The following is a 22,100-nucleotide window of genomic DNA, read 5'->3' on the forward strand; positions in this document are numbered from 1 at the left end:
ACAAAAGTAAGGAGGCTTTTGTTTGGAGTGCATGCAGAAGAACTCCTTTATACAAATCAACCGGCAGATGACAGACAATGATGAAAATTTGATTCTTTGAAGTCATAATAGTCATTGAAATGTGTGAAATTCTCGTATTGAAAAGAGAGCAGCCAGCAAGACTCTAAATCCTGGGTGGTTGCAAGAAGCTTGCTGGGAGGTTTTTCTGCATTTTGACACCAACTTCCCATTGCTTGTTCCCTGCTTCCTTTGTTTAAAAAAAAGTTGAATTCACACAAGATAAATGGGGACAGTTGATAACCGAATCATACAGTTTTTATATGGAAAACTAATATTTTATCATGGAAATTGGTATTTGAAAGAGTAAAGTTCATTTACATGTACTGGCATATACTCTCAATGATTTTTAAAATTCCTCTTCAATTTAAACTAGACTTGTGAAATGGAAAGTCAGTGTATCAGCTCTTATAGAATTTAAAATTGTGAAAAAGATCATACTGAAAGAGTAGAACTTTGAAATTATAATATGCTTGTTTTCAGTAGCAAATTTTTAAATATGAATACCCTTTAATCTATGAATCATGATTAAGTAACTAGTTACTATTTCTTAAATAGCATATTGTACACAAGTTCGTATTTATGAAACTTTATGAAGATACTTAGTTTAATAATATAAACATAGGTATCATGCTTGATCCAATTGTTAAAAATTAGAAAGTTTTAAAATTCAGTAAGTGTATATATTATGTAAAGGGTTACTTGTTTCATTAGAATTTATAAATATTAACTGGTGAGTCTTGAGATTCTTCAGGGGCCAACTTGCAGCTTTCTCCTAACTTACGTGTTTTAACTTTTTTGTAGACATAGAAAATCTATGAATTATTATTTATAAATAACCCATTTTACCAATCAAATGAGAAATCTGTGAAAGGCAACATTGACATGTTTTGTTTTTTAAAAATAATCACATATGATCCATACTGCAGTAGAAAATAGAAATCCAAAAAGAATATCATTAAAGTAGAAATCTAAAGAGTATCATTAGTTCAGTATAGTTTCAGTAGTCTGCAGATGATTTATTTATTTTCAAAAGCTGAGTCACAGATAGGTCAGTGAGAACTTTGAGGAAAAGCAAAGCATTGAAGACACATAAAAAGTTCATAGTGCCTCATAGTTCTTTTCAAGTATTACATTGTTTTAATGGAATCTTGGAATGGGAGCTTTAGCCCATTGAAATGTCGCTTAAAGGACATGTTCTTCTGTCACTTGCTGAAGCTGTGTGGATGAAATGATAACAATAGAGTGTTGTGATGCGTTTTAAAAGTGTGAGAAATCAGTTTGTCTAGACTGAGTGTGTGCCTACAAGGACCAGGAATTTTAGAGCTTCTGTGCCCTTTAGGTGTCAAGTATGTGAGAGATGCCAAGCCTTTTTATTCTGTCTTTGGCAGCAGTTCAGCTCTCCAGTACCTTACTGTCTTCTGCAGGCACAGGCAGGGATTCTATGTCAGAACAACTTGGACTTCAAATTTCAGAGACTCATTTGTTTGAATGCCAGTTGTATTGGGAGAAAATACCAAATAATTGCCATAATTTGAGAAGGCACGGAAGCACTTGCAGCTAGCTCAGCAACTTTTGTAGCCACTGATTTTAAAGAGGTTTTCCATCCTTAAAAAATCATGCTGTGCCTTTCTGCTTTGATAGTACAAATCAAGAAATACTCTTTCCATTTTACTAAAGCATTATTGGTTTTTAAATTACTTTGGCATATGCCTACAATATAGACATTTATTAAGAAAAAGTAAGTCTGTTTCCTGAACTGGTATTAAGAGATTAATATGCTTTCTTTTCTGTAAGTCTTAATTAAAAGAATAGCCAACTTACAGCTTCAGCTTTTATGAGCTCAGCTCAGAATGGAGGTGTTGCTATGGAATTTGACAAGGATGCCTCATCCCATAATTTTGTAATATACCTACTGTCCATTTATACTTTGCTTCAGCTATAACTAAATAGATTTTTTAATATGAAAATATATAATATTAAATACTAAGTTAATGTGAAAGATTACCAACAATGTAGTGAATTCATAGGGGGAAATAAACATTAAGGACTTTCCAGGAGCTGAGTTTCTTTCAATCTCTTGGTAGAGGAATATTCTTTAGAAAGTTATTGAATGTAATAATAACCTGAAATTACTTTTCTTTGAGGATGAACTTGACAATTTGTAATAACTTGACATATTGATGCCTTTAAAAATTATGTATCAGTTGTACTCGCTTAGCTTTTATTTTATCATATAAACAAACTTTTAAAATGTAGGCATATACTAGAAGTACATTTTTGTGTAAATATTTATATGGATCATTTTAATAGTTTCTCCAAATAGACAAACTATGACAAAGTAACCACGCCTAAGTTAATTATGATTAATTAACCACACAAAGTATAAGTGAGAAGGTATAGTTGTCAGCTAAAATAACTTTAAGGAATTATTTCTTTAATCTGTGGGTAGAAAGATTAGTTGAGTCAGAAATACATTTAGTTTTTTCCCAGTACATATTGCAACTAAGAACTCCTAGTATTTCTTTGGTCTAAAGCATTGATTAGAGTGGAACTGCAAATAAACATGAAATTAAAATTGACAAAATGTGCTAAGTTTTCTAGTTTTCATAATTTTGATGCAATCATTTACATGTTAAACCTGTTGGTTTTAACCAGTTTTTTAAAGTTTACCTTAGTGAGGAGCCATAATTTTAGAATGCTTTATGAGCATAATATAGTTGACTGTAATATGATTTTACATTGCTAGAATGAAGTATTTTACCATTACTAAATGGAGACTTAAACTCTAAATTACTTTGTCATTTTGTGTCCTGATTGCTACTATAATTTGAAATATATTTAATCAGGGAATCAAAATTGTATGTATTCATCAGTTGACCTTTTGTTATTGGGTAGAAATACAGAAAATAGAGATTCAAGTTATCATTGTTTTCCTCTAACATTTCCACAAAAATTGTGCCAATTTTTTTTATCTTTGCAGAATAAGATTGACATCTATTTGATATCATTTTCTCTTCAGTAGGTTTCATTAAAGGGAGATAAATCAAAATGGTAATTAAAGTTGTTAATTGATTTTAATTGTTTACAAAAAGGGTTAGGCCTTTCTCTGAAGAGAATGCCTTGTAAGCAGCATGACACAGAAACCACTGATAATAGATATTTTTTTCTATTTAAAATTTAGTCACTTTTTATATTTGTTTCCTTTTAATATCGCTTTACATTCTTTCTCTGCTAACTAATTATACCAGCTCATGAAATCAGAGTCTACTCAGTACAGGCTTTTCTGCCAGCAGACTCTTCAAAAATTACCAGTACCTTGTTGTACAAAATGGGCCTAAATTTTTTTATAAGCCCTTTCCCACTGTACCCTAACATTCCCCCAATATATCTTTTTCAAATATCAAAATAGTAGTTTAAATGGTAAAATAACAAAGAAGTGAAATAAAACTTAAAAAAAATTATAAATAAGTATGTATTGTAAGATACAGAAAGCAACAAAAATACATTAGGGTTTAAGTGGGCTGTTAGAAACACATTTGCTTGTTTTTCTGTAGGATATTACTACTTTAACTGGTGTTCCAGAAGAGCATATCAAAACCAGAAAAGCCAGGATCTTTGTCCCTGCTCGCAATAACATGCAGTCTGGAGTAAACAACACAAAGAAATGGAAGATGGAGTTTGATACCAGAGAGAGATGGGAAAATCCTTTGATGGGTTGGGCGTCAACGTGAGTATTTTCGTTTAATTTGAATACTATTTTCAGCTCTTTCTCTGTGTAGATTTACCTTTTAAATGCACTGATTTTCAGGCTCTTTTATATACAGGATGCCTTATGACAATACTTTTTGAGACAGTTTTGCATAGATTTCACTATGTTCAATGGTATAGACATATACATTCCACATAGGTAACATATATATATAATAATATTTATATAAGTGTGGCCCAGCAAAATATACTGTAAGAACAGTTTTTTTCAGAGTATTATTTATTGGATAAAAATGGCTGACATTGTAAGCACTCTTAACATGGTCCCCAAGCTGTAGATATTAGTTTAAAATATACTGTGAATAGTGTTAATAATTAATGACACTTATTTTTAAAATAAAACTTCTTTATATTTTTTGTTTATTAGAGGAGATTAGATGAGTTTAGACATTTTGATAATTCATTGTTAGTATATAGAAATGCAATAGATTTTTGTGTATTAATTTTGTATCCTGCAACATTACCAGATTCAGCTCTTATAGTTTTCTGGTGGTTCAGTTCAGTTCAGTTTAGTCGCTCAGTCGTGTCCGACTCTTTGCGACCCCATGAACCGCAGCACGCCAGGCTTCCCTGTCTATCACAAACTCCTGGAGTCCACCCAAACTCATGTCCATTGAGTCAGTGATGCCATCCAACCATCTCATCCTTTGTCGTCCCCTTCTCTTCCTGCCCTCAGTCTTTCCCAGCATCAGGGTCTTTTCTAATGAGTCAGTTCTTTGCATCAGGTGGCCAAAGTATTGGAGCTTCAGCTTAGGCATCAGTCCTTCCAATGAACACCCAGGACTGATTTCCTTTACTCTGGACTGGTTGGATCTCCTTGCAGTCCAAGGGACTCTCAAGAGTCTTCTCCAACACCACAGTTCAAAAGCATCAATTCTTTGGCGCTCAGCTTTCTTTATAGTCCAACTCTCACATCCATACATGACCACTGGAAAAACTATAGCCTTGACTAGATGGACCTTTATTGACAAAGTAATGTCTCTGCTTTTTAATATGCTGTCTAGGTTGGTCATAACTTTCCTTCCAAAGAGTAAGCGTCTTTTAATTTCATGGCTGCAGTCACCATCTGCAGTGATTTTGGAGCCCAGAAAAATAAAGTCAGCCACTGTTTCCCCATCTATTTGCCATGAAGTGATGGGACTGGATGCCATGATCTTAAGTTTTCTGAATGTTGAGCTTTAAACCAACTTTTTCACTCTCCTCTTTCACTTTCATCAAGAGGCTCTATAGTTCTTCTTCACTTTCTGCCATAAGGGTGGTGTCATCTGCATATCTGAGGTTATTGATATTTCTCCCACCAATCTTGATTCCAGCTTGTGCTTCATCCAGCACAGCATTTCTCATGATGTACTCTGCATATAAGTTAAATAAGCACAGTGACAATATACAGCCTTGGCGTACTCCTTTTCCTATTTGGAACCAGTCTGTTGTTCCCTGTCCAGTTCTAACTGTTGCTTCCTGACCTGCATACAGGTTTCTCAAGAGACAGGTAAGGTGGTCTGGTATTCCCATGTCTTTCAGAATTTTCCAGTTTATTGTGATCCACACAGTCAAAGGCTTTGGCAGTCAATAAAGCAGAAATAGATGTTTTTCTGCAACTCTCTTGCTTTTTCAGTGATCCAGCAGATGTTGGCAATTTGATCTCTGGTTCCTCTGCCTTTTCGAAAACCAGCTTGAATATCTGGAAGTTCACGGTTCACGTATTGCTAAAGCCTGGCTTGGAGAATTTTGAGCATTACTTTACTAGCGTGTGAGATGAGTGCAATTGTGCGGTAGTTTGAGCATTCTTTGGCATTGCTTTTCTTTGGGATTGGAACGAAAACTGACCTTTTCCAGTCCTATGGCCACTGCTGAGTTTTCCAAATTTGCTGGCATATCGAGTGCAGCACTTTCACAGCATCATCTTTCAGGATTTGAAATAGCTCAACTGGAATTCCATCACCTCCACTAGCTTTCTTCGTAGTGATGCTTTCTAAGGCCCACTTGGCTTCACATTCCAGGATGTCTGGCTATAGGTGAGTGATCACAGCATCGTGATTATCTGGGTCGTGAAGATCTTTTTTATACAGTTCTTCTGTGTATTCTTGCCACCTCTTCTTAATATCTTCTGCTTCTGTTAGGTCCATACCATTTCTGTCCTTTATCGAGCCTATCTTTGCATGAAATGTTCCTTTGGTATCTCTAATTTTCTTGAAGAGATCTCTAGTCTTTCCCAATCTGTTGTTTTCCTCTATTTCTTTGCATTGATCACTGAGGAAGGCTTTCTTATCTCTCCTTGCTATTCTTTGGAACTCTGCATTCAGATGGGAATATCTTTCCTTTTCTCCTTTGCTTTTTGCTTCTCTTCTCTTCCCAGCTATCTGTAAGGCCTCCTTAGACAGCCATTTTGCTTTTTTGCATTTCTTTTTCTTGGGGATGGTCTTGATTTCTGTCTCCTGTACAATGGTGGTATCTTGAGGATTTTCTATAAATGTTTTCATGTCATCTGCAAACAGTGATAGCTTTTCCTTCAATTTGAATTCCTTCTATTCCTTCTTCCAGTCTGATTACTGTAGCTAGGAGTTTCAGTACTATGTTGAATACAAGTGATGAGTGCTGGTGTCAGCCTCTTGGTGTGTTGGCTGGATCCTGATAAGGCAGGCTGTGGGGCTGCAGTGGTGCTGGGATCGGTGACCACCTGCTGGTGGACAGGTTCTGGTCCTGGAGCATATTGAGGCTAATTCCTCCCACCCTTCCCAACTGTTGCATGAAGCCAAGTCTCATGGCCTCTTGCTTCAGGGCCCAGGGGTTCTAGAGCTGGTGTCTATCCACTGGTGGGTAGGGCCAAAGGGTTCTGGGCCTAGTGATGTTTCACTGCTCGGCAGAGGTAAATCACGGGAACTCTGCCTACAGAACCCCACTAGCCCTTGAGCTGGTGTGTTGGCCCACTGACTACAATGCCTGCAGTGTCTCAGAGCTGGTTTTGTCCAGCTGGTTGGCAGGGCCAGGGTGCATGGGGTCTCAGCTAGTGCTAGCGTGTTGCCAGGTGAGTTGGGTTCTCTGTGGCAGGCTGAGGGTCTGCTGGGGTCTCTGTTTGCAGGGCCCTCTGGTGAACAAGGCTGTTTCCTGGGGCAGTCCATGGGCTCAGGAGTTCTTAAGGAAGCTTGCCTTCTTGGTGGGTAGAGCTATGTTCCTATCCTGCTAATGGCTTAGCCTGAGATGTCTCAGGAATGGTGCTTACAACTTGGTCTGGTGGTTAGAAGCTATTGAGAAGATTCCAAAATGGCACCTCATGGTGGGATGAGCTCTCCCAAATGGCTCTTGCCAGTTTTCTACATCCCTGGGCTTCAGTTGTCTCCTGCCTTTCCAGGAGACTCTCAAAGATCAGGTGGGTCTGACCCACGCTTCCTTCAAATTACTGCTTCTGACCCGGGTCCCAAAGTATATGCGATTTTTTGTGAGCCTTTTAAGAGATAGTCTCTGTTTCCCACAGCCCTCTGGGTCTCCGGAAACTAAGCCCCATTGGCCTTTAAAGCCAATTGTTCTGGGGGCTTGTTTTCCCAGTTCAGGATCCCCAGACTTGGGAGCTTAATGTGGGGCTTGGATATATTGCTCCTTGGGGAGAACCTCTGCAGTTGTTGAAGGAAATGGCAAGCTACTCCAGTATTCTTGCCTGGAGAATCCCATGGACAGGGGAGCCTGGCTGGCTACAGTCCCTGGGGTCTCAGAGTCAGACACGACTGACTTTCTGCAGTTGTACTTACCCTCCTGTTTGTGGGTTGCCCAACTTGGTATGGGTCTCTGCCTCCTGTCTCATTGTGGTTCCTTCTTTATACCTTTTGATTATAGAAGACTTTTTCTGCTAGATTCTAGGTTTTCTTAGTTGTTGCTGTGTAAACAGTTGTAGTTTTGATGTGTCTGTGAGAAGAGGTAAGTTCAGGGTCTTCACAATTTTGGCCAGGCTCCTTCTAATTTCAATGAATTTATAAGGTAAGTTTAAAGAATAAAAACAAACCTAAGAGATTCTCATTCATTTTCTTTTTTTTTTTAAAGCTTAATAAATGATTTTTATTAAAGACTAAAGATTGCTGAATGTCTTTATAATTTTAAAGTGTTTAATTTGACATGTTAGAAAATCGCCCTAATTTAACACAGAAAAACGTATTCAGATAGTGAACAGTTTTAAAGAAATTATTCAGAATAAGTAATTTTCAGTCACAGATTAATGTTAAATCCTGGGAAATAAATTGTTTCTTACAGGGCTGATCCCTTATCCAACCTGGTTCTGACTTTCAGTACTAAAGAAGATGCAATTGCCTTTGCAGAAAAAAATGGTAAGTGTGATTTGCTTTTGTTTTGACAAGATAGATATGATTTTATGTTCTTAACCTGTATTCTATAATTAAGTTGAGTGAAATCAATGTATCTAGTCCAGTGGTTTTAGATTTTTTTTCTTTTTACACCATGAGAACATACCCTTCCAAAAAATAAAAAATCTGAAAAATAAATGCACATGTAACATGTGAAAGTCAAACTGCTCTAAATTTGAAGTCAAGGCTTGGAATAAAACTACTTGTCTAACTCCTATCTTATTTATGAATGCCTCTGCAAAATCACTAACATTAAGTTTAAAACATTCAACATCTCATAAGGCAACCTATTCCAGTTTTGACATCTGTTTATTATTTTCTTACTTTGAAACAAAATCTCATGTCTGTTACTCTACCTAATAGCTTTTCAATTATTACAAATTGGTTATCATGTTTCCTCTAAAATGTCATGTGAACATAAATGTCTCTGTTTACCACTTCTATTGATATGTGGGGTCTGTAATTATAGTAATACAACCTAAGAGTATATTAGTAGCTACCTAAAACTCTTGACCTATGTTAGTTTTGCTTTCAACAGAAACACAGAATAGAATGTCTTTTTTTCCCCCTCATTTTTCTGCTGTTAAACCATGCAACACAGTAATGAAAGGAGGCTTTGGAGGCAGATCATGATGAATTCTAATCCTTATTATGCCACTCGAAGCTATATGATTTTGGATTAATTTCATCGTGGACTTAATGTTTTTCATTGTTCAAATAATGATACTTATCTAAAGGTGTACTTAGGCAAGTACTTGAAATATAATGGGCCTCCCAGGTGGTATAGTGGTAAAGAATCCGCCTGTCAGTGCAAGAGGTGTAAGAGACTTAGGTTCAATCCCTGGGTCAGGAAATGGCAACCCACTCCAGTATCCTTGCTTGGGAAATTCCATGGACAGAGGCGCCTGGAGGACTACAGTCCATGGGGTTGTAAAGAGTCAGACATGACTGAATGCGCGTGCACACACACACAACTGGCCACTTAGAAACTATTAGTCCTTTCCCTTACCTCCCTCCATCTGTTATTTCTTCTGTTTCTCTCGGTTTAAATGCAATACTGTGCATTTGTACCTGATGCATTCTGTTGTTCTAGTTGATCAAACTGAATTTGAATCTAATTCAGCTATTTGAATGAGATCATCTCCATTTAAGTATGTTATTACTATAAGGCAATATAAGTGTAAAAGATTATTAGTGTTTTTCAACATATTTGACATAAATGTAAAAGCACTATAAAGATTATTATTATCTGAAATATTTGCTTCTGATCCTAAGTTCACAGTATATTATACCTTAAGAATCTGAAGCCAGACTGTCAGATTTGAGTCCATGTCGGATCTCTATTTGTCTGGGTTTGTACAAGGAGAAAATGGAAGTACAATGGGAATTGTTGTGAGGATTGAATAAGTTTATAAAAGTAAAGTACTTAGGACATAGCTAAGTATATAATAGTATATCAGTTTATCTTATTAGTAGACTTTAAAAATAAAAAAAATTTCTTAAGTATTATATATTACCAAATTTCCAAATTACGTATTTGTTCTCCAAGTGGTCATAGTCTTTAAAATATTATTTTGATGTAACATTTACATTGCTCTTTTTAAAATTAAACGGTAATGTAGCTCATCATCAACAGTTCTGTTAATGTTTTTTATCTTCATAGCCTACCATATTTCATGTCTGACACCTCAGATAGTCTATCATGTGAGTTTAATGACAGGAAGTCTAATTAAACTCTTAAACCTCTGACTACTTCCTGAGTGGGCACAAGGACTGTATGACTGTGGTTGCCATGTGAATTGCAGATATACGAACTAACCACTGCTACTGTTATTAATAAAATCAAGTGCCTTTCCAATCTGATTTCTACTCCCCACACCAGAATGAAAATTGAGGAGCATTACCAAAGTCAACAGACAGTATAAGTTGAAAAAGCTTAGAGAATATTACCGTATAAAACTGTAAGCTAACTGTGGATCTGGGGACTTGCCTGGTGATCGAATAGTTACGATTTGGTGCTTTCACTGCCATAGCCCGGATTCCTTCTCTGGTTGGGGAATTGAGATCTCAGAACCATCTGGCGCAGCCAAGATAAAACAAAAAAACAAACAGAAAAACAATGAATCAGGAATTCTTACCTTTAAGTGCTTGCATGCTAAGTCGCTTTAGTCGTGACCCTGTGGACTGTAGCCTGTCAGGCTCCTCTGTCTGTGGGCTTCTCCAGGCAAGAAAACTGGATTGGGTTACCATACCATGCTCCAGGGAATCTTCCCAACCCAAGAACTGAACTCCTGTCTCTTTCATCTCTTGCATTGGCAGGTGGGTTCTTTACCACTAGCATCAACTGGGAAGCCCAGAGAACTTATAAAAATATGGACAAGGTATAGGAAAACCACAGGACATAGTGAGGCAGTGAGATGGTGTTACCAAACTTAGGGAGCAAGAGAGAGCTGCATGGGAAGGATCGTGTGTTTGGATGAAGTATGATTTACAGGGAGAGAACAAACTGACCAGAAAACCTAGGTTATCTATTGTGCCCAGGCTTCTCGGTTCATGGGATTCTTCAGGCAAACATACTGAAGTGAGTTGCCATTTCCTACTCCAGGGGATCCTCCCAACCCAGGGACCGAACTTGTCTCCTGCATTGGCAGGTGAATTTTTTACTGTTGTGCCACCTGAGAAGCCCTGACAACCTTTAAGGTAGTAGGTATTCTGTTGATCTTATTCACTGCTTTGTTTCCAGTTGTTGTTAGTCGCTAAGTTGTGTCCAACTCTTTTTGTTTCCAGTGCCTGACACAAAACCTATATAGTGGACACTGGCTATCTCGTGAAATTATTGCCTTTCTAAAATATTTTCCCTACTCAGGAATTTGAAGGCATTTTCACCTCCTAGAGAAGAGGTTATTTCTCATTCTTCACTTATTTAACATTTAGTATTATATATCTTGACTCCTTGGTGGCCCAGTGGTTAAGAATTCACCTTCCAATGCAGGAGACACAAGTTCAATCCCTGTATAGTTGGTGATAACTTTGCAGCTCTAATAGTAAAAGTAAATAGTTGTAATAGAGACAATATGGCCCCCAAAGTCTAAAAATATTTTGTATTTGGCCATTTACAGTAAATATTTACTGACCTCTGGTCTAAACAATTATGTACTCCCTCAATACTGAGACCCTTTCTCCTCTCACATTTTTGTTAATCTGAAATAGTCTCTATTCAAACACTTCAAAAGGCCTATGCTTAATATACTCCTCAGCTGATAATTCAAGTTCTTCACAATATAAGCACTAACGCATCACTCAAATAGTAACCTGTCACTCAAATCGTAACCTAACTTTATCTTACTGTGCCTCAGCATGTCTTCCTGCCCTTATCTCTGCTTTAGTTTCTTCCTTCTGCAATCTCCTCCTCATTCTGTTCCCTTTCTCCTCTTTTTCCCTGCCTACGAATTCCAACCTACTCTGCAGAATACATTTTAAATGTTATCTCCTTCCTCATCGCTTTTCTTATTTCCCTTTCTAACCTCCAAATAGATGTGCTCTCTCTTCCTTTTAGCTTCCACAATGATTTATTCCTTTTTTTATAACTCTTCTACTGTGGTATTGTATTTTACTTTTTTCGTATTGCATTCAGTCATACATACGTTGAGCACCCTGTCATATGCTACCACTCCTGGTTTAGGTTTTGGGGATCATTATTTAAATAAGACCATAGTCCTCTTACTCAAACTATAATACTTTATTTGCTGAATGATAAGCACCTCCCTGGTGGTGCCTGCAGTGCAGGAGACCCAACCTTGATCCCTGGGTAGGTAAGATGATCTGGAGAAGGGAATGGCTACCCACTCCAGTATTCTTGCCTGAAGAACCCCATCGATAGAGAAGCCTGGCAGGCTACAGTCCATGGGGTGGCAAAGAGTACCAAATGACTGGGTGACTAACACTTTCACTTTTTTCACTTTCACCAGGGAAACCACCCAGTCATCTTAGTCTTTTTATATGCTCGATAAAAATTGGTAAATTTGAACAGTACATTTAGTGATACTATAAATTATTCTCCAGGTCATGTTTTAAACTTTTCCTTAAATCATTTTAAATTTATTTGGCTACTTGTTCTTTCTTTTAGAAGAACTGTTAACTCCTATAAGGCCAAGGTCTGTCACATAGCTCCCAGCTGATAGGGCCCAAGTTTCTAGGTTCCAAGTCCAGTGTTTTTTTCCATGATACTACTATGCTGCTGTAGATGTTACATCTGTCATCTTGATCTGCATGGTCCAGTATGGTAGGCACATGTGGCTGTGTAGCACTTGAAATGTATTTAGTTAGAATTGGGGTGTGCTGTTAAGTGTAAAATATACACTGGGTTTCTGAGACTTAGTATTAAAAAAAAGCATTAATTATCTCTAATAAATTTTATATTGATTACATATTAAAATGATAATATTTAAGATGTGTATTAGGCTAGGAACCTGAATGATTAAAGGCTTACTCTTTCTTTTTAGACATTTTTTTAAATGTTGCTCCTAGATAATTTAAAGTGATCTGTCTGGTTCACATTATGTTTCTGTTGGGTAGCACTAATCTAGAATACTTCAAGCTATATAAGACATACATTACATACATATTCTAGATATATCATTTCTATATTTTCTGTAGTGAATATAAGAAATAGGAAAACCTTACCTAACTTTGAAAAGTTACATTACTTAAGAAATGCAGAGAGTTCCTTGATAGTCCAGTGGTTAGGACTCTGCACATTTACTGCCAGGGGCCCCGAGTCAGATCCCACAAGCTGCGTTGCATGGCCAAAAAAATACAAATAAATTTTTAAAAAAAGAAATGCAATTCTGTTCTTCAGACACTTACCTAGGATCAAGGATAAGTATAAACTTTTATATTACATACAATAGTGAAATAAAATAGCTTAAAATCTATGTGTGTGCTTAGTCACGCAGTGGTGTCCAACTCTTTGTGACCCCATGAGCTGTAGCCCACCGGGCTTGTCTGCTCATGGGGTTTCTCCAGGCAAGAATGTTGGAGTGAATTGCTATGCCCTTCTCCAGGGTATCTTCCCAACTCAGGGTTAATTGCAGGCAGATTCTTTACCATCTGAACCACCAGGGAAGCCCAAAAGATCTACATTACATCACAAAATCCCTGTTAACACTTATTCAATTTCTTAAATAAGGCATTATGTAAATCCATATTTTTACATAAGAATGCCCTCATGTCTGAGACTAAACATTTTCTTCTTCCTGCTATTGATAATTTTGCCTCTGGTCTCCCTTCTCACCATACCTCACTTCCTGTGGAAGCCTGGTTCTATCACCTGCTGAGTGGGATAAAAGAAAGACTGAATGCTCTTCCTTGACTTTTTTTTCCCCTGCTCACCTCTCACTTCTCTCTCTATTAGCATACACTAAGTAAGTTATAAATACCCTTGTGTCTTTTTATCACCAGAGCCTCATCTTAAAGATCTCCCTTTGAACTCAGCATATATTCCAGAAGAACTTTTCAAAGATGCTTTCTTTGTCTTTTTATAAAGAAAGTTTATCTGAGGTCTTCTCAAATGTTGATGAACCTTCCTTTTTTCTTTGTGTACAGAAAAGACTCACCTTTCTCACTCTTGTGGCTTTTGTCTTTTCTTGTAGTAGGCTAGTATCCCTGCCATTTACGTGCTAATGAAACCAGAAATGGTTTTATCCCCTTTCCCTTTTGATCTGATTTGAAACTTTGTGACTTCCCTTTGGTATGTCATTTTACCCCTTGTGTTTTTCTCACTGCTGTTAGCTGTAACAACTTATTAAATTCTCCAATAGAGGAGTGTTTTCGTCAGGAGTAAACAGGATGACTTCCGCTTTTCCCTTTCATGCACTGGAGAAGGAAATGGCAACCCACTCCAGTATCCTTGCCTGGAGAATCCCAGGGACGGCGGAGCCTGGTGGGCTGCCGTCTATGGGATCGCACAGAGTCGGACACGACTGAAGCGACTTAGCAGCAGCAGCAAACAGGATGACAGAGAATAAGCAGTGAAACTGCTATAGTGATGTATTGGGGAAGAAAACCCACCTCTAAAGTTACAGAAGGTAGAAGCAGTGAAGGAAGCACTGATTCAGGAAAATATAGAGATAATTGGGAGTTGCAAACCAGAACTTGGAATTATCTCAGAAGTGGACACCATCAGTAAGGTCTGGATTTCCACCTATCTTAAACCTGAGAATGAGGGTCTCAACCTTATATCCATCTATCTGTTAAAAACCAACTTTCAGAAACTAAAATGAACAAAGACAAATTTCAAAACAAAAGTATGTCATGACTCAATATATATAAAATTCTTCTTAAAGGATTTATTTTACTCTGTAGGGGAGCAAAATTTTCCACCACAAAATGTTTCTTTGGCATATTAATTAAGCTGATTTTTTTTTTCTAAGAAACTGCAGGCTTAGGGAAAACTCTCAAAACAAAGTAGGAGTTCCCCTTTTGTAAGAAATAATTATATACATAAGGGAAATTTCCATTTGTAAGGGTATCTCTGGAAGTACCTGAAAAAGGAGGATGACCTTATCTCTAGAAACTCTTATCAACTGAGAAGGAAATGACTTACTTAAATCTGCCTAATAATCTCACCCTTGTTTACTGTTCTTTTCCTGGTAATCTCACAGAATTGACTCCCTATCCTCAGTGTTCTCTTTTGTTTTTAGCTAAGGACTTCCCTGGTGGCTCAGACGGTAAAGCATCTGTCTACAATGCAGGAGACCTGGGTTCGATCCCTGGGTTGGGAAGATCCCCTGGAGAAGGAAATGGCAACCCACTCAGTACTATTGCCTGGAAAATCCCATGGATGGAGGTGCCTGGTAGGCTACAGTCCATGGGATTGCAAAGAGTCGGACATGACTGAGCAACTTCACTTCACTTCCTCAGTGTTCTCTTTTGTTTTTAGCTAAGGATAGTATTGGATAGTATTTCAGGTGAGGGCCTTGGCAATTTTGGTGAATTACTTAGTTCTCCTGGGTCTCTTCCATGTATTTGGAGGAGGCAAAAATCAAAATCAGCCTCTTGATGAAAGTGAAAGAGGAGAGTGAAAAAGTTGGCTTAAAACTCAACCTTCAAACAATGAAGATCATGGCATCCAGTCCCATCACTTCATGGCATATAGACGGGGAAACAATAGAAACACTGAGAGACTTTATTTTCTTGGGCTCCAGAATCACTGAAGATGGTGACTGCAGCCAAGCTACGACCAACCTAGACAGCATATTAAAAAGCAGAGACATTACTTTGCCAACAAAGGTCTGTCTAGTCAAAGCTATGGTTTTTCCAGTAGATTTGTGTGGATGTGAGAGTTGGACCATAAAGAAAGCTGAGCACCAAAGAATTGATGCTTTTGAACTGTGGTATTAGAGAAAACTCTTGAGATTCCCTTGGACTGCAGGGAGATCCAACCAGTCTATCCTAAAGGAAATCAGTCCTGAATCATTCATTGGAAGGACTGGTGCTGAAGCTGAAACTCCAATACTTTGGCCACCTGATGCAAAGAACTGACTCATTTGAAAAGACCCCGATGCTGGGAAAGATTGAAGGCAGGAGGAGAAGGGGGACGACAGAGGATGAGATGGTTGGATGGCATCATTGGCTTGATGAACATGAGTTTGAGCAAGCTGTGGGAGTTGGTGATGGACAGGGAAGCCTGGTGTGCTGCAGTCCATGGGGTTGCAAAGACTCAGACACGACTGAGCAACTGAACTGAACTTCCATGTATAACATTAGATAAATTTCAAAAGTGAAATATGATTAGGAGTTCATAACAATATTGCAACTTAAAGACATCCCAACAAGTGTTACAAAATATCTGTACTCAATTTGTTAATAAGCCTGTTTTCAAAGAAGATAGCAAATGTTCACCTAATTTATAAAAATAAACATACTCTTTACAGAGAAAAAAAAATCTTACAGTAATCCTGAGACATAATATACCATGACTATACCAAACATATAGTTAAGAACATACCAAAAAAAAAAATCAAGTTAAAAGATTCAGTTAGTCTAGGGTAGGTCCTGTATGTCTATATATTGATAAACCTCCATAGATATGTACTATGAATTTCTAGTTGACATATACTGGCCTAGAAGATACAAGAAGTAAACTAAAGAATATACAAGATACAAACTAAAGAACTAAAGATGCAACCAAGTTAATATTTTTTAAAATAACTGAAATTCTGAAAGATAACCTATACTATTTTCTGATATCAGGCACCAGAGCTCAGATAAATAAAACCTATCATAAACAGTGAAGGTATTAGACAAATCTCTAAGATTAGCATATAGCTTGTAATTTGGGAAATCTTATTAACATTTTATCCAAACAGAATTAACCTCAGGATGGTTAAGCGTCTATTCCGAATTGATAGCTCTTCCCATGTAGCTCATCAGTTGTAACACATCAAATCTATTTCTAGCACTTATTTTTACAAAGTTGAAAGAATACATTTTGAGATTTCCCAGAGGGCCTGTGGAATACCACAAAGATAGTTTTAAGATAGTTTTAATAAAACAGATACTGTTTTATTTTACATTTAAGAATTGATTTGGAGGAGGCAAAAGTCAAAATTTTTCAAAAGATTTGAACATTTAGGAAAGAATAGGATCAGAAGTGGCTGATAAACAGTATTTGACCGCTCAGCTTGTGATACAACTTACAAAGAACTTAGCCTAACTATAAAGAACCTGAGCTCTTAGATAAATTATCAAGTACTTAAAGTCAACATAAAGCATATAAAGTTATTCTGCTAAGCCACAGAATCCTTGCAGTCTAGGCAGATTAGACGGAAAGTAGTACCTTCTTATTGTAGGTGAAGGCAATAAACAGTAACCTAATGAAACAAGCCTATCAAAATGGAACAAACTTTGGTAAGATTTTAACACATTTCATAGCTTCTCAGATGATGCTGTTAAAGTGCTGCACTCAATATGCCAGCAAATTTGGAAAACTCAGCAGTGGCAATAGGACTGGAAAAGGTCAGTTTTCATTCCAATCCCAACGAAGCGAAGTGCCAGTGAATGTTCAAACTACCGCACAATTGCACTCATTTCACATGCTAGCAAACTAATGCTCAAAATCCTTCAAGCTAGGCTTCTATAGTACATAACTGAGAACTTCCAGATGTACAAGCTGGATTTAGAAAAGGCAGAGGAACCAAAAATCAAATTGCCAGCATCCATTCCATCATAGAAAAAGCAAAAGAATTCCAGAAAAACATCTTCTGCTTTAATTGACTATGCTAAAGCCTTTGACTGTGTGGATCACAAAAAACTGTGGAAAATTCTTCAAGAGATGGGAATACCAGACTACTTTAACCTACTTCCTGCAAAACCTGTATGCAGGTTAAGGAGCAACAGTTAGAACTGGACATGGAACAACGGACTGGTTCCAAATTGGGAAAGGAGTACATCAAGGCTGTATATTGTCACCCTGCTTATTTAACTTAACACAGAGTACCTCATGCAAAATGCCAGGTTGGATGAAGCACAAGTTGTCAAGATTGCAAGGAGAATTATCAGTAACCTCAGATATGCAGATGACACCACCCTTATGGCAGAAAGTGAAGAGGAAGTAAAGAGCCTCTTGATGAAGGTAAAAGAGGAGAGAGAAAAAGCTGGCTTAAAACTCAACATTCAAAACACTAAGATCATGGCATCTGGTCCCATCACTTCATGGCAAATAGATGGAACAATGGAAACAGTGACAGACTTTATTTTCTTGGGCTTCAAAATCCCTGTGGACAATGACTGCAGCCATGAAATTAAAAGACATTTGCTCCTTCACAGAAAAGCAGTGACAGACCTTGACAGCATATTAAAAAGCAGAGTCATTACTTTGTCAACAAAGGCCTGTATAGTCAAGCTATGGTTTTTCCAGGAGCTATGTATCAGAAGCTATGTATCAGATGTGAGAGCTAGACAATAAAAAAGACTTAAGGACCGAAGAATTGATGGCTTTTGAATTGTGGTGCTAGAGAAGACCCTTGAGAGTCCCTTGAATGGCAAGTAGATAAAACCAGTCAATCCTAAAGGAAATCAACCCTAAATTGGAAGGACTGATGCTGAAGCTGAAGCTCCAATACTTTGGCCACCTGATGTGAAAAGCTGACTCATTGGAAAAGACCCTGCTGCTTGGAAAGATTGAAGGCAGGAGGAGAAGGGGACGACAGAGGATGAAATGGTTGCATGGCTTCACCGACTCTATGGACGTGAGTTTGAACAAACTCTGGGAGATGGTGAAGTATTGGGAAGCCTGGCATGTTGCAGTCCATGAGTCGCAAAGGGTCGGACACAACTGAGTGACTTTGAACAAGAGCAACATAGCTTTTCAGACTTATTTTCCAGATACACTGTAATCTAAGGCACATAAAATTTCCTTTTTATAAATCTTACATAATTTTCTTTACTCATTCAGGTTTTGTCCTTCACCATTCCCTTTCTCATTCTGGAACAGACTTTTTACTTTAGAACTATTCTCATTTTCCCTTCTTCTGGGAATGCTAAGTCGCTTCAGTCATGTTCAAATCTTTGTGACCTTATCGACTGTAGCCCACCAGGCTCCTCTGTCCGTGGAATTTCTCAGGCAAGAATACTGGAGTGGGTTGCCATGCCCTCCTCCAGGGGATCTTCTGGACCTAGGGATCGAACTCACAACTCTTATGTCTCCTGCATTGGCAGGCAGGTGCTTTACCACTGTCACCACCCTTAGTAAACCAAAAACACAACACATTACTTTGTATACAAAGTTACACCCCTTTTCCACCATCACTCGTAGTAGTGTTTCATTTATGTACATTTAATTATATCTTTTGGCCAAAGTTACTTTGATTTCATAGAAAAAGTAGAGATGAAAATTGTTACACACCAGCATTTTAGTAGACTGGCAAAGTTCATAAATACACATAAAACTTTCCACAACCATGTGCATTCTTTATAGTCCAACTTATCCAAATGGTAAAAATGAACATGTCCATTAACAGACCCAAAGATGCAGCCTCCCTGTAGCATTAAAAAAAAAAGCAAAAGTAAATAAGTTTAAATTTTTGCTTAGTAATCAATGGTTCTGTATTTTATTGTTAAAAATGTTTTAGGTATTAATAAGTATCCATTAATAGAGTTTTGCCAAGAGAACGCACTGGTCATAGCAAACACCCTCTTCCAACAGCACAAGAGAAGACTCTACATGTGGACATCACCAGATGGTCAACACCGAAATCAGATTGATTATATTATTTGCAGCCAAAGATGGAGAAGCTCTATACAGTCAGCAAAAACAAGACCGGGAGCAGACTGTGGCTCAGATCATGAACTGCTTATTGCCAAATTCAGACTTAAATTGAAGAAAGTAGGGAAAGCCACTAGTGCATTCAGGTATGACCTAGATCAAATCCCTTATGCGTATACAGTAGAAGTGACAAATAGATTTAAGGGACTAGATCTGATAGAGTGCCTGATGAACTATGGACAGAGGTTCGTGACATTGTATAGGAGACAGAGATCAAGACCATCCCCATGGAAAAGAAATGCAAAAAATAAAAATGGTTGTCTGAGGAGGCCTTACAGATAGCTGGGAAGAGAAGAGAAGCAAAGGAGAAAAGGAAAGATATTCCCATCTGAATGCAGAGTTCCAAAGAATAGCAAGGAGAGATAAGAAAGCCTTCCTCAGCAATCGGTGCAAAGAAATAGAGGAAAACAACAGATTGGGAAAGACTAGAGATCTCTTCAAGAAAATTAGAGATACCAAAGGAATATTTCATGCCAAGATATGCTCGATAAAGGACAGAAATGGTATGGACCTAACAGAAACAGAAGATATTAAGAAGAGGTGGCAAGAATACACAGAAGAACTGTACAAAAACGATCTTCACAACCCAGATAATCACAATAGTGTGATCACTCACCTAGAGCCATACATCCTGGAATGTGAAGTCAAGTGGGCCTTAGAAAGCATCACTACGAAGAAAGCTAGTGGAGGTGATGGAATTCCAGTTGAGCTATTTCAAATCCTCAAAGGTGATGCTGTGAAAGTGCTGCACTCGATATGCCAGCAAATTTGGGAAACACAGCAGTGGCCACTGGACTGGAATAGGTCAGTTTTCATTCCAATCCCAAAGAAAGACAATGCCAAAGAATGCTCAAACTACCTCACAATTGCACTCATCTCACACGCTAGCAAAGTAACGCTCAAAATTCTCCAAGCCAGGCTTTAGCAATATGTGAACCGTGAACTTCCAGATGTTCAAGCTGGTTTTAGAAAAGGCAGAGGAACCAGAGATCAAATTGCCAATATCCGCTGGATCATCGAAAAAGCAAGAGAGTTCCAGAAAAACATCTATTTCTGCTTTATTGACTATGTCAAAGCCTTTGATTGTGTGGATCACAATAAACTGGGGAAAATTCTGAAAAAGATGGGTATACCAGACCACCTGACCTGTCTCTTGAGAAACCTGTATGCAGGTCAGGAAGCAACAGTTAGAACTGGACATAGAACAACAGACTGGTTCCAAATAGGAAAAGGAGTCCGTCAAGGCTGTATATTGTCACCCTGCTTATTTAACTTATATGCAGAGTATATTATGAGAAACGCTGGGCTGGAAGAAACACAAGCTGGAATCAAGATTGCTGGGAGAAATATCAATAACCTCAGATATGCAGATGACACCACCCTTATGGCAGAAAGTGAAGAAGAACTAAAGAGCCTCTTGACGAAAGTGAAAGAGGAGAGTGAAAAAGTTGGCTTAAAGCTCAACGTTCAGAAAACTAAGATCATGGCATCTGGTCCCATCACTTCATGGGAAATAGATGGGGAAACAGTGGAAACTGTGTCAGACTTTATTTTTTGGGAGGTGCAAAATCACTGCTGATGGTGATTGCAGCCATGAAATTAAAAGACGCTTACTCCTTGGAAGGAAGGTTATGGCCTACCTAGACAGCATATTTAAAAGCAGAGACATTACTTTGCCAACAAAAGTCCGTCTAGTCAAGGCTATGGTTTTCCCAGTGGTCATGTATGGATGTGAGTTGGATGGTGAAGAAAGCTGAGCGCCGCAGAATTGATGCTTTTGAACTGTGGTGTTGGAGAAGACTCTTGAGAGTCCCTTGGACTGCAAGGAGATCCAATCAATCCATCCTAAAAGAGATCAGCCCTGGGTGTTCATTGGAAGGACTGATGTTGAAGCTGAAACTCCAATACTTTGGCCACCTCATGCGAAGAGTTGATTCATTGGAAAAGACCCTGATGCTGGGTAGGATTGGGGGCAGGAGGAGAAGGGGACGACAGAGGATGAGATGGTTGGATGGCATCACTGACTCGATGGACACAGGTTTGGGTAAACTCTGGGAGTTGGTGATGGACAGGGAGGCCTGGCGTGCTGCAATTCATGGGGTTGCAAAGAGTCGGACACGACTGAGTGACTGAACTGAACTGAACTAAATTAATACCATTGAGGGCTTTAAGTTACCTGAAGATACTTGAAATTAGTTTTCAACGTGACATATTACAAAATGTAATTAGTGTTGAAATAAAATTGTCAGAACAAGGGAATCATTGTGGATAAACAGAAATTTGCATCTTGCAGGATTGTAAAACATTAAACAGAAGTAATGTTAGCTCATTTGATCAGAAAACATGTACTAATTTAGAAATAACATGGCCATGTAGAATAAAAATCTATGCTTGTGTTATATTTAACACTGATAAATTAGAGAAAACATAATTGTTTTTGTTAAACAAAAATTAAATTTTCCATTTGCCAAACATTTACCTATATTACCCTCAATGTAAATTCTTAAATGTTTGTTCTATCTTGTAAGAATACTTTTTAAATTTAGCATATTCAAAGTATTAGAAGTTCCATTTTCCTGTTTTAGGAATATTCCACT

The 22,100-nt window shown here is 37.9% G+C and overlaps 2 protein-coding genes across 10 annotated transcripts in view; one reads left to right on the forward strand and one right to left on the reverse strand.

The window, feature by feature from the left end:
• The window catches only part of NDUFS4 (NADH:ubiquinone oxidoreductase subunit S4), a 123,033-nt gene that overhangs the window by 89,345 nt on the left and 11,588 nt on the right, over positions 1-22,100 (forward strand). For 2 of the 8 annotated variants that reach the window (XM_081517763.1, XM_081517761.1), the window contains exons 3-4: positions 3,615-3,787; positions 8,068-8,141. In XM_081517763.1, coding sequence (XP_081373889.1) covers positions 3,615-3,787; positions 8,068-8,141 — 247 coding nt within the window. Of the gene's footprint in view, positions 1-3,614; positions 3,788-8,067; positions 8,956-10,496; positions 10,759-14,878; positions 16,123-19,383; positions 21,978-22,100 lie in introns of those variants that run through there. The other 6 variants (XR_014061449.1, XR_014061450.1, XR_014061451.1 and 3 more) reach the window with 6 other exon arrangements.
• Positions 5,352-22,100, reverse strand: part of ARL15 (ARF like GTPase 15) — a 632,366-nt gene continuing 615,617 nt past the window's right edge. The window contains exons 15-17 of one of the 2 annotated variants that reach the window (XR_014061457.1): positions 10,168-10,254; positions 7,572-7,775; positions 5,352-6,313 (exon numbers count right to left, since the gene is read on the reverse strand). The gene's annotated coding sequence lies outside the window, so the exon portion shown is untranslated. Of the gene's footprint in view, positions 7,776-10,167; positions 10,255-22,100 lie in introns of both variants that reach the window. The other variant, XR_014061454.1, reaches the window with a different exon arrangement.

The sequence above is a fragment of the Giraffa tippelskirchi genome, chromosome 8 (genome assembly GCF_054371585.1).
Source record: "Giraffa tippelskirchi isolate mGirTip1 chromosome 8, T2T-mGirTip1v1.2.pri, whole genome shotgun sequence".
NCBI classification, from domain to species: Eukaryota; Metazoa; Chordata; class Mammalia; order Artiodactyla; family Giraffidae; genus Giraffa; species Giraffa tippelskirchi.